The 12,106-nt window shown below is 45.3% G+C and overlaps 1 protein-coding gene across 1 annotated transcript; it reads left to right on the forward strand.

The window, feature by feature from the left end:
* Nucleotides 1-3,797: 3,797 nt before the first annotated feature.
* Nucleotides 3,798-9,955, forward strand: LOC146173122 (uncharacterized). Its single transcript, XM_084585137.1, has 3 exons — nucleotides 3,798-3,822; nucleotides 4,136-4,196; nucleotides 9,544-9,955. Exons 1-3 carry the CDS (start codon nucleotides 3,798-3,800, stop codon nucleotides 9,953-9,955), a joined length of 498 nt encoding a protein of 165 aa, XP_084441263.1.
* Nucleotides 9,956-12,106: the final 2,151 nt, after the last annotated feature.

Raw genomic sequence — 12,106 nt, forward strand, 5'->3', positions numbered from 1 at the left:
GCGTCGAGGACGAGGTCATAAGAGATAGACGAATGACAGGACCTGCGATTGTCCTGCGCTCCCATTATACGACAAACGAAACGTTTTCACGTGATTTCGCGCAAGAAGACGCACTAGACATTGGCTCGAGACGACCAGGCGCTCTAACAAATGCAGTCATCGAATCCGAATGCCTCCGAAACTTGCCACCCTTTTGACCTCCGCTCCACACTTCGCAACTTGGCGTACTACACAATAAAAAATCTTTTCCTGGTTCCCTCGTGCACTTCGTCTCTCTCTCACATAATAAGTAGATCATTTAGGGAGGCTTGGGCTTCATCACAACCACCAGGTGAAATTTTGATGTGCCCTTTTGAAGAAACGACGCGAGCACTTGTCCTAAATGTTCCAATCCCGCCGCTGGCGATGCTCCTCATCGGGGGGGGGAGGGCGGTTGATGTCTCGGAGCAATGTCTTCCAGAAGACAGTACTGTTAGAAGGACCGCGGCAAGTCACTTCAGCTGCCGTCATGTGAGGTGCTCGCGAGTAGGCGTCTTCTTGCTTTCACCTTGTTGATGCTCCGTGGCCGAGAATCTACTTCTTTTAGCGTTTTCGCCGCTGTCGTTACGTTCACTTCGTCCTTAGCCACCTGTACCGCTCTCAGCCGCGTTGGCTAAGAGCGTCAGTCCACATTGCTATAGCTGGCTACGCACCAGGCTCTAACCCAAGGCGGGGTACATCGAAGAAAGATGTGACAGGAAATGAGGCTAAAGCAGCTCGAAATTTTGCTCGCCGTAAGGCCGGCAGGAACCGATTGAGTAACCTTATGCAGCAGCGCGAACAGTGTACGAAAATAACGACGACGGAGACAGAGAGAAAATATCGCTGTGCCCGTCGCCGTACTTGCATTGGTCTCACGGCCAAGCAAGATAATATGCACCAACGATAGCCCAAAAAGCAACTATTCTGGATGTGGAAGATATGTACGGGCATAACTGAAGTGTGTACTCGGGGAGATGTATTTCACAGAATGTGAATAAAAAAGAAAACAATTAACTAATCATTCCACCAAGCCCTCAACTTAAAATTTAAAACAAAGTAGTCAGCATTATTACAATTTGTTTTATTTATAATCCTGCCATGTTTCAATCACGGAAAATCAACTTCAGCGTCCTTAAATAGAAGGTTTCCCTTCAGTGACAGAAGATTGGAATGACACTACAACATTACAAGGTAAAGAAGACGCAGTTAGTATTTACAGTAGTTTTTCTTGTACAAAGCAGTGAAGCAGAAGAGTGTATAACATGACGTGGCGAAATAGCGCTTGCAGTTCGAATTGGCCGGCATAGTTCGCGCAACACGTCATAAGCGGACGTGGCATTACCACGAAGCGCCTTGAGGCTTAATTTCACGTAGTTTTCAATTTATGCTGAAAAACGAGTTATATCTTGTATAAAATACGTTTTGTTTTTTTCGTTAATAGCTATAATGGTGTTTTCGTGGCCCCAGCTGCTGCGCCCGGATGGCCGTTGGCTTTCCAAATATGTTATTTTGAAGGTCATTAGTAGATTTACCTAATTAAGAACGCCATTAGAAGACTTTTCAGAGAGCTGTGCATACGCTGCCATTTTGTTTCTGAAGCGTTTCTAGTATTTTTATCTTCGCTTTTACTAATTGTTCGAGATGTCTGGTTTTCGTTATAGGGTTTTCAACCTGAAAGTGACTCAGGCTATTAGAGACATCGTAGTGGAGGACTCAAGAAATTTCGACTGCTTGGGGTTCTTTAATCGGCACAGGCATCGCGAAGGGACCTTTTTCGCCTCCATGAAAAAGCAGCTGCCATGGCCGGGGACGATCAGACTCAGAAGGTTTGACTGCAACAACCACGTTGATATAATCTTAAGGGAATAAAAATAAATTGAAGGTCCAATATATTCCTGTGTTTCATTCTTGATTCTGAACCTTCTCCGCTGCCTACCATATTAAAGAGGATGGTGCGTAGGTATGTCTGAAATTTGAGATGGATTACGAAAGACACGGGCCTACGAATTCAAAGGTACTGCGGTTCTCAATAGGCAGTGTTACATAAAACAATTTCTAACGATCATTAAGGTTCCGCACGCGTTTTAATGCGAGAACAATGGACTATTTTAGTTGTCTGAAAATTTCCTGTGTTTGAAAGAACCTTTATGTTGTCCCGTAGTGTAACAATGCCATTGGGACAAATGTAGAGGCCTGAAATTCACTGGAATAAGCCATATATTGTGACTGACTAGCGCTCACAAAAACCTAAACATTCTAAGCAATCGGCAGTGATGATAGCAACACGGGTGCTCGACGGTCGTCAATCTACGAATGCCGATTGCAATCAGCAGTGCTCAATTCAAAGTTGATCAAGAAACAGTGGCCCGGCTAATCTGATCAGAGGCGTCTTGCGTCGTTGACACTAACGGCATGTTTTCACGTTATGAAAGACGTCGGTATACAACCGCGGCCAGTAGTTGTTCTCGATTCGCTGCAACGTACGCGCAAACCCTAGTTGCCCTACTGTTGGCTCATCGTGCAACGCCTGCGAAATTTCCTGCCGGAGGCTTTTAGGCACTACAAGATGCACCTAGGTCCCGTTGGGTGTGAAATTATTCTTCAAAAGGATGTCATTGCTTAACACGAATGACCGAAAATGACACGTGAACACAGCAGGAGGGGAAGCTGTCGTGTATTCCGGGTAATCGGTTAGGACTTCTAGCTCAGTGACTGATGGCTCCTGTTGCATGGAACTGTTGGGGGTTACCAGTCCGAAGAAGGCGTTGTTGTCCTCTTTCTGGGGGCGCCAATGGGTGGTAAAAATAAGCAATCGGTGGCGACGACAGAAACAAACTTGCTCGCTGGTCGTCGATCCACGAATGCCCTTTGCAATCAGCAGTTCCCGTGGTGCCCTCTTTCGTATCTGTGTCGCGGTGAATACCCCGTCATTATGGCTGATTTTAATGTCGGCGAAGAAACATCTAGATAAAGCTTCATATCGTGACTATTAAAACCTGGAACTTTGTAGCAACACATGCGAGCGGCCAGAATTTTGTAATTTCATCTCTACGCATCTTGCGTGACAAAGGAAAATGATAAAGACGCGTCACGCGACAACGAGCATGAACAGGCAAAGGGTACGGAATCGACCCGTGCGCTAGAATTAGTGATAAGGCCGCAAGCCGGCGGCTGCCAAAAAAGAACAAATAAAGATTTGAATGGTTTGCGGTAATATCTATTGAGCTACATTAAGGGAATTTATTTCGATGGTCGTTCATTTCAAAGAATAGAGGAAAAGTGCTTCATTTTCATTTCATTCTTTCTAATTTGCCGCTTATAAGTCGTTGCAGGTAGTAGTTGGCTTACAATTAATTCAATTTCTGTATTCTTCAAATATTTCACGCAAGTCATTGTGGCCGATGGCTGTTAGGTATTTGATGGCGGCAGGTTTTTCTCCCGAAGGGCTTCTGTTAATTCCCCATTAAGGATTGGATGGAATGCAGTGGTCTGGACGCCGGTTCCAGTCAATGGGAAACTTATCGAAAAAGAAAAAAAAATGCAGTCGGTTGAATTTTTGTACACGCTGTAGTTATGCATACCTGATTAACGTTGCCACTAAACTTGAAAGTATGGGACTGTTTTAACTCTTAGGCGCTTGTGATTAGAACAGAGATAGCGGGGTTAATAGTTCCGCTCCACTAGGAAAAAACGCAGCGCCAATGGTGAAGAGAGCAAAACGATTTTACGTTAAGGGGCTGCCGAATGATTTTTTTTACATCCGTTTTCTGGCTTCAATGACTCGAGTGTGCGGAAGCAAAGGTAAAGCTTCATATGCTTCGTGGCAATAATATTGAAAAGTAGCGTAATTACAGAATAAAGGGACGTCTTTCGGGCTGCAGGCGACGACACTGCGCTACCGGACGACATAGGGGATGAAATCATACTCCTGAAATGCAGGGTTTCCGTGATACCTCGCGGCGGAATGCCAAGTCTCGCTGCGCTGAAACTATACTGGGATTCTATCTCTCTCGCTCTCTTGACGAGCAGCTCCACGAACCTCGGCGCGTGTTTTGTTAGCATGATCTTGTTTGCGTCTTGCAAATGTTCCTGAAAACATTTCTGTCTTTATAAGGGTACCCAGTGCTCAGTAGCTACGACCTTGCCTCGATCGTCACCAGCAAGGACTTCACAAGGTCGGTAAAGCACCCGTTTCCTGATAGGGAACGTCAGCACCTTAAGCATGGCAGTACAGTTGAATCCCGCTATAACGAAATTCACGGTGCACGAAAAAAAATTCGTTCTCGCGGAACTTCGTTATCGCAAAAATTTGACGTGAAATGCAGAAAGAATTGCCCAAGCAGCAGCAAAGGCGTTTAATGCCAAAAATCTGTAAGCTTGGTTTGCTTACGCTTCACGGCGAGCAACGCCGTCACGCGATTTTCGCACTCGGTCAGCAAACCCATTGCAACATCGTCGTCTCGGACAGCAACGAAATTCCTGATGACATCAAAAGCGTCCATCACCTGTACGGCGGTTGCCGCAGCCGGCGCTTCCTGTACGTCGTCGTCTTCTTCATCGGAAGAGTCCTTATCATTCCGGGCAGCTTTTATGATCTGCTCATCACTCACATCTTCGTGAACAACAACACAAGCGTCAGCGCCGATGTATTCGTCGAGCTCGAGATTAGGCGGCACGGTTCCTATTTCTCCCAGCGTTTTCCAGGCGGCCGCGATCCCCGGAGCCGGTGACGCCTCTTCGTCGTCGTCTGTAACGCCTGGTGTTAGGCCAGCAGAGTGTACGGGTCGACCTTCGGCAAATCCGGCGTGCCTGAAACAGTTCACAATTACTGAGCGCCCCAGTGTGCTCCAGGCAGCAGACATAATCTGCAGTGCCACGTACAAGTCCACCTTCGTGTCTCGGCCGGTTCCAGTGTTAAAAAGCAGCTGCTGAATTAACCTCCCGCGGTAAGCGCGCTTCAGGCTAAGAATCACGCCCTGATCGAGAGGCTGTAAGACAGACGTGCAATTGGGAGGGAAAAACCTCAGCTCCGTGTTAGTGAGCTTGACTCCGTCGGAGTGATGCGCTGAACAATTGTCCAAAAGCAAGCAAACTTTACGGCCCTGCCGCTTCATGTCGCGGTCGAATGCCATCATCCACTCGGTGAAAATAGCGCGGGTCATCCATGACTTGTTGTTCGCCTTGTACTGCACAGGTAGGCTACGAGTTCCCTTAAAACAGCGCGGCTTGGCACTTTTGCCTATGACTAACGGCGGACGCTTGTCCGAGCCATCCATGTTTGTGCAAAGCAGCACTGTGATGCGTTTTTTGCTGTGTTTGCCGCCGTGACAGCGCTGCCCCTTGAAGTCGAGCGTCCTAGCCGGCATCATCTCGTAGAATAGCCCGGTCTCGTCGGCGTTGTAAATGTCTGCAGGCGCGAAGTTGCTTAAAATTCCGGCCATGTTACTCGCCTTCCAAGCAGCTGCTCCGTCCACGTCTGCTGACATTGACTCGCCGCACAACACTTTTCCAACGATGTTATGGCGGGCCTTGAAACGGTTTAGCCAGCCAATGCTGGCTTTAAAATCATCAATGCCAAGTAGGCATGCATAGTTCAAGGCTTTCTGCTGGACGATGCTTCCGGACAGGGGGACGTTGCTGGCTCGTCCTTCCACAAACCACGCATGCACTGCTTTGTCCAACTCTTCATGGAGGGGCCGCGTTACCTTTTTGTGTTTCGAGGATGTGCCTGAAGCAAGTGCCATTCTCACGCTGTCCTTATTGCCTAGTATCGTTGACAGCGAACTTGCAGGAATTCCGAAGTCTTCAGCAATTGCCGCTTTCTTCCTTCCGCTTTCTGCTTGGGCGATTATTTGAGCTTTTTGCTCAAAGGAAAGAGTTTTGCGTTTTTTCACTTGCGTTGCCATCGTGTCCTGCGGATGAAAACTCGTCGTTGTCGAAGAGAAAGGCAGCGAGTGAACAACGCGACCACGACACAAAGCCAAAATGGCGGAACTGCAATCACGTGATTTCATGCTTAATGTGGCTTTGGATTTGACTTGGACTTCTCGCCAATAAAACTAGTTTCGGTTTCGATTTTGAACGCGAATATTTCGTTGAAGCGGAAACGCTCTGCAAAAATGGTTCGTTGTGCAGAGAAATTTAGGCCATTAATTCTTATAGGATACTCGCGGGGAATAAAAAATTATTCGTTGTCGCGGAAATTTCGTTGTGGCGGTATTCGTTGTGGCGGGATTCAACTAATGGTTATAAAGCGTCACAAAATGTGTCTCTGCGCGTGGGTATGATAAAAGATTCCTGGAGAGACCTCGTCATATGAAGCGGGTCCGCACACCTTCCTTCATTTTCTGACACTTTACGGCGAGTCCGATGCTCTAGCCAGGCTGCAGCATTGCGCTGACCCTCTGAAGTCGTAGGTGGTGAAGAAAGGACTACGGGAGGCGGGAAAGACTAAGCGCCTTTCAAAACACAATTTTGAACAAGGAACGTTGAAACTTATTGAAATTTCATTACTTTTAACGTGAATAAACACAATTTCATGACAAACGATAATGAAGAAATTTTTATATCGCTAAAGCTAAAGGCAGGAGACGTGTTGGAGTTAAACGAAGATTTGTGTGCATGATGTGAGATTGGAAATGAAAGCATGAGCTCTAGCTCCATAGCAGCACGTCGTGTGCTTTCCAAATATCCGTTAAGGGCACGTGTTGGCCAACAAGCCCGACAGAACCTTCCAATTCACACTGCCACAGAAAAGAAGTAGCTCGCCGGGGATTACTTTCGTGGCCTAAACAAGAATATAACCCCCCCCCCCCCCTTCTCAAGGATGCGGGATCAAATAACGGCCTCGGCGGCACCTTTTCGATGGCGGCGAAAAGCAAGGCGCCCGTGTGCTGTGTGATGTCAGTGCACGTTAAAGAACGCCAGGTGGTCGAAATTTCCGAAGTCCTCCACTACGGCGTGTCTCATAGCCTGAGTCGCTTTGGAACGTTAAACTCCACAAACCAACCAAACCCCCTCCCCCACCCCTTTCCGCGTTTTTGCCTACATTACGAAAGTTATGCTTATTTCTTTATCAAAGTTCATGTTTTCTGCAAGGAACCATATTCTGCCTCAAATATTTCATATATTTTTCTTTAATTGTTTCAGCACGATAGGAATGATTTGACAAGCGAGATTTCGAGCCATGAGCCCTGCGTCTGAAGACTAGTGTAACCCCTGGGAAAAAGTTTTCTATTTTCACGCAAGCATTCGTGAATGGGCACTGCCATTTCGCAGGTATAGCCAGTAAAGTACAGGCAAAAGTGTTTTTCATTTTGCCGAACCATCTTAATCATCTTCCTATTTATTGATGCTCATCGTCATCATAAGTGACGGTGTCACAAAAATTTGATCACTCCCTTAAAACAAAGCCTTGGTTCACTCACATTTTATTGTTCCCCTTTTAATCCCTCTGTGGTTATTTCTTAACAAATAATATCCTGAGATCGTTACTGCATCAAATGAGGCTCATTCCCATGATATTATTTTCTATCCTTTTACCATGTTCCTCCGCATGGTATGAAGTTATTTCTCTTTTGCATCACATACCCTAAACAATAGTTATTTATTATTTCATTTGGTATATTTTGTGCTTTGTTTCCTTCATTATTATTTTCCTAATCTTTAATTTTGATCCTGCATCAACAATTTTGCTTACCATCGATCGACAAGTGTTATTCGCCTCACTTCAAGCCTCTTTATAGGCGTCCTAATTGCTTCCTTATGGCTATTATCAAGCTATGGTGGTTTTATATCTATCTTGAATGCATAATAATCATGAAAAAGAAACTTATCGGTGAAAACTGAATTTTTATGCTTTAACTGCATTATTGCGTTAACTATGCGGAATTAAAATAAATATTTCCCTCGTGTGTGAGCCATGTACGTCGTTTACAGGCGGGTGAACAGTACAAGTCCCTAAACGTCAGTTAAGTAACACAAGAGGCGACCGAAAGCCTGCTCGACGACCGTTAGGCAACACAACAGGCAACCAGTAACGTACTCCGCCCTGTACGCGGCAGCCCTCTATAATCTCTCCTCCGATGTTCTCAGCGAGAAAGAAAGTACGTTAATTTCCATCCGAATTCTTCGGCGGCTCTAAGAACGCAAAGCGGAAAACGGCCTCTTTCCCTGGCCAATACTGCACGAAGGCTTAACAATAAAACAATTCTGAGGAAGGATAAAGGTATATAAGCAACCACTGCCCCACTGCCAGACACCATAACGTCGTGAGCAAGCAGCGGTCAACTACTCCACCATGAAGACACTGGTATGCGTTATCTTTCTCTCCTAACTGGAGTAAATATAAGTGTATGCTTGGGTTACGATGGTGTACAAAAAACGTACCTGGGCACACCGTCTGAGTATAGGTCAAGCTCATCCAAGTATTCTGCAGAGAATATTGCTGAGAAAAGTGTTTCTTCTTCATGTGCCGCCATTTGATGCATTGCAAATGACAGGACATTTACCTAGCTTATAAGAAGTTGAAATCTCATAGAAATGAAAAATAAAATGAGCTAACGAATGTAACCCGCTCCAAATATTTTAGTCATCAGCTAGAATCTGTGTTTATAGCTCTGCAGAACACTGCAGTTGGCGTGGCCAATTAAAAAAGAAATCCAAATAATACTGCGCTGCCAGCACCGCGAAAAGCACAATGGGAAAATAATAGTGAGCGACCTAACAATTCCTACAATTACTTGGAATGCAAAACCGAAGTTTGCCTGAACTTTATCGAAGTGGCCATCACCACAAGCTACACGTAGTACGTAGGACATATTCCCATCCTGTGTATAATGTTTTTCCTTTGCACCTTTTAACTGAAACTCTTAACCTTATAATGCGCATTACTGATCATGCAACTGCGCTGAAGTGTAGCAAATCGTTTGGTGCAGGTGCACGATAATGTAATTTATGGATGCATGATTTAAAAAGATCACATAGCAAATGCGCGGCTGTCAGAGACTATTCTCTATAGCATGTATTGACCCTGTATATTATAATAACTCGGATAAAACATTGAATAAGGAGCCGAGTCAGATTGCCTACAATATTGCGGGCTGCTTCCAAACACGAGACTGTTAAGCGGCTTTGAAATATAAAGAGCAAATCAGGTGTGCAGAGTCGGAAATGTAAGATATATTTGCAAAAGCTAAATGGCTTACACATTTCTGTCTTTAATTTTTTATATTCATATTTTGCTTTGTACGAGGAATTGAGGTGATCGTTATTACAGCTTTTGAGCTGGTAGGTCAGGGGCAAAAAAAATGAAAGCAACCGTAATATGTCAAGAGAGAATGATGCCATCTGGCTGCCCGACTATAGAACAATGCAAAATGCACCGAAACAAGCAGCAGCTATCTAGTTTATTGGCGGTTTAAGATAATGGCGGGTTATCTATAACCAACGCTCTTAACACAATGTGTACATACTGGATATAATTTTGTAAATTATGCTTTATATACTTCTCAATCTTCACAGGCGTTTCTGTCAAATTGATTCTGAATACAAAATTACTCTTTCTGTACAGGCAATCTCGCTCTTCGTATCTGCTATCGTTGTGTCCGCCTTTGCCGGTGAACTGGGAGGCTTCGGAGGTGGATACGGACTTGGCTACGGCGGTGGTCTTGGCTACGGTGATGGCCTCGGCTACGGTGGAGGTGTTGGCGTGGGAAGCAGTGTGACGCTACTGCGCGGCGGTCCTGGATTCTCCAGGGCAGTCGCCGGACCTGTCTTCGTCATCAGAACTATTCACCACGTGGACAAGGTTCACGGTGGAGGTGCCATCGTGGCTCACAGCGGACTCGGAGGCTACAGTGGTGGACTCGGATTCGGGGGAGGCCTTGGATATGGAGGAGACCTTAAGTACGGTGGTTACGGCCTCAAGGGATAGATGTGTGTCTCTGTGGGTTAGGGTGTAAGAATTTGTACAGTGGCAGTCTCGGCAGGGTGGTTTGCATTGAAGACGTCGACAAGATGCTTCGATATTCTCCTTCAACATGGTCATCAAGGTAACGCCAACAAGAAAGACTTCGGTCATCGTCATCGTATCATTCGAGTACGGCTCTGAGAACGGAATATCTCGCAATGTATCTGTGAGGAAAAGTTGAAATAAATGCTTTACTTGGAATATTTTCTGTTCCACAGGCGGCTCATCACTTGCTGAATCATGCAGCCTGGGTAGCCATTCAATCGCAATGCCCCGACGTTTGCGACGCTGCGGCTTGTTCTACGAGGAACGTACAATTTTATCTAAAATTGCGAATTAATAATTCGTTTTTCGTGCCGCGTTAGGCAAGTAGGTACTGCACTCGGTTTATTAAACCATGGACGAGGGATTCATCTCGCCCGTGGTGAATTCGTTTAGGTTGCGGTAAAAGACAGTAACGCCTGTGCCCCATGTCATGTCAGTGCATGTTATAGAACCCATGTTTATCGAAATTACCACATCCTTTCACTGTGGTGTCCTTTATATACTGCCTATGTAGTTTCATGAAGTTTAATCCCATATACTATATCATACCGTTCAATATTTTCCGTACCATACCGTTCAATATCATACCATACCACATTATGTCATGCTTTATCGCATCATAATGAATCCTTGTAGCATATGACACCTGAACTCTGCCTGGTGGTTTCCGAAAGGGCGCGTGAATCCGATTTTCCGAGGTTGTTTCCTAGTGAGTTTCTGAAGAGCCTCTAGGAGCACGTTTGAAATGTTCACTTGTTAAAAGAGCTGCTCGCGAGGAATGAGGAAAGCGGTCATAGAGGCGCCAAGCATTCTGTTATCTCCACATGTATTGCGTGGTGAGATTCAAGTCTGCGGGTATTCGCATGCTTTCTATTTACGCAAGACTGAGCGAGATAAGCATGAGTCGAAGATTTTTGCAAGAGAGAATGCCTCGCCTTTATTGAAAATTGCTCCCTAAATACGGAACAAGTATATCATCCGCAAAATTTGCGTGGTGTTTTTTGCCACAGAGAATATCTGCAAAACAACAGCTTTAGTATAACCCGCTTTCCTGGCTCCCAGAGAGAGCGTATTTTGCACCATCGCACTTCTACCATTACCTTCCCTTCTTCTCCTTGCTCCATCCCTAAATTTCCGGCATTAATGCGTTGACTTGCTCTCGGCGAATTAACAGGAATTTGTTATGCAAACTCTGTCTCCCTCGGACCTTGATAAAATGAATTTGAATTCTGGCCTCAAATAAAGTTTTCTCCTCCCCTTCATTCGGCTAGTAATGGCTTGTGTATAGGTAAGCCTCAGCTGCACTTGTGGACACAGTGTATTTTTTAAAAGTTCCTTATAACGCTTTTAGTTTGTGCATGTTTTTGATCACTTTGCAGTAAGTAGATAGGTACCTGAAAGTTTTGATATACTAAAAAAATCGATGATTTGTACTTTTATATAGCTATATTGATTATTTTCCGGCAGAAAATCACGCCAATGCTGCTAATAAAATAGGAGGTTGAACTGAGGCACTCATTTCATGTCTCTCAAAACTGGCCCTCTACGACATGCTGCAAATTACTCTGTAATCACTTTATAAAGGTGAATGGTGGGTTATCCTAACCTGAGACATCCATGTAAAAAATTTCCTTGACGCAATCAAAGTATGCCATTTAAAACGGCTGATATTCCTGGTATCTATACTTCCTTTTAGAACGGCAACTTTCTTAAACTACGCCACATTACGCATCCGCATACCGCGAAGAAATACCCGGCTGCAAAAAAGCACTCACGTCCACCAAGAACGCGCGACCGTTACGCCTTCTTTTCTACTACAAGCGCAGGTCGCGCACCGCTAGGCTGGTGGTCATTTAATTGCTATTTGGATGTCAGTGCTACTCTATGCAAAAAGGGCGAGCGCATTCCACGTTCCCGGAGCCTGAACTGAATATTTGTTTCCTCAGAGCGGATGTATGTGCGCAGCGCCCATCTCCAGTGCCGTGGCAGACGTGGGAGTCCTTGACTATCTGCTGTGAGCAGCTCAGATGTAATGTACTCGTAGTGTGCAAAGAACCGTCAGTGAAGCAA

This window comes from Amblyomma maculatum, chromosome 11, assembly GCF_055883805.1.
Source record: "Amblyomma maculatum isolate TAMU_Amacu chromosome 11, ASM5588380v1, whole genome shotgun sequence".
Taxonomy (NCBI): domain Eukaryota; kingdom Metazoa; phylum Arthropoda; class Arachnida; order Ixodida; family Ixodidae; genus Amblyomma; species Amblyomma maculatum.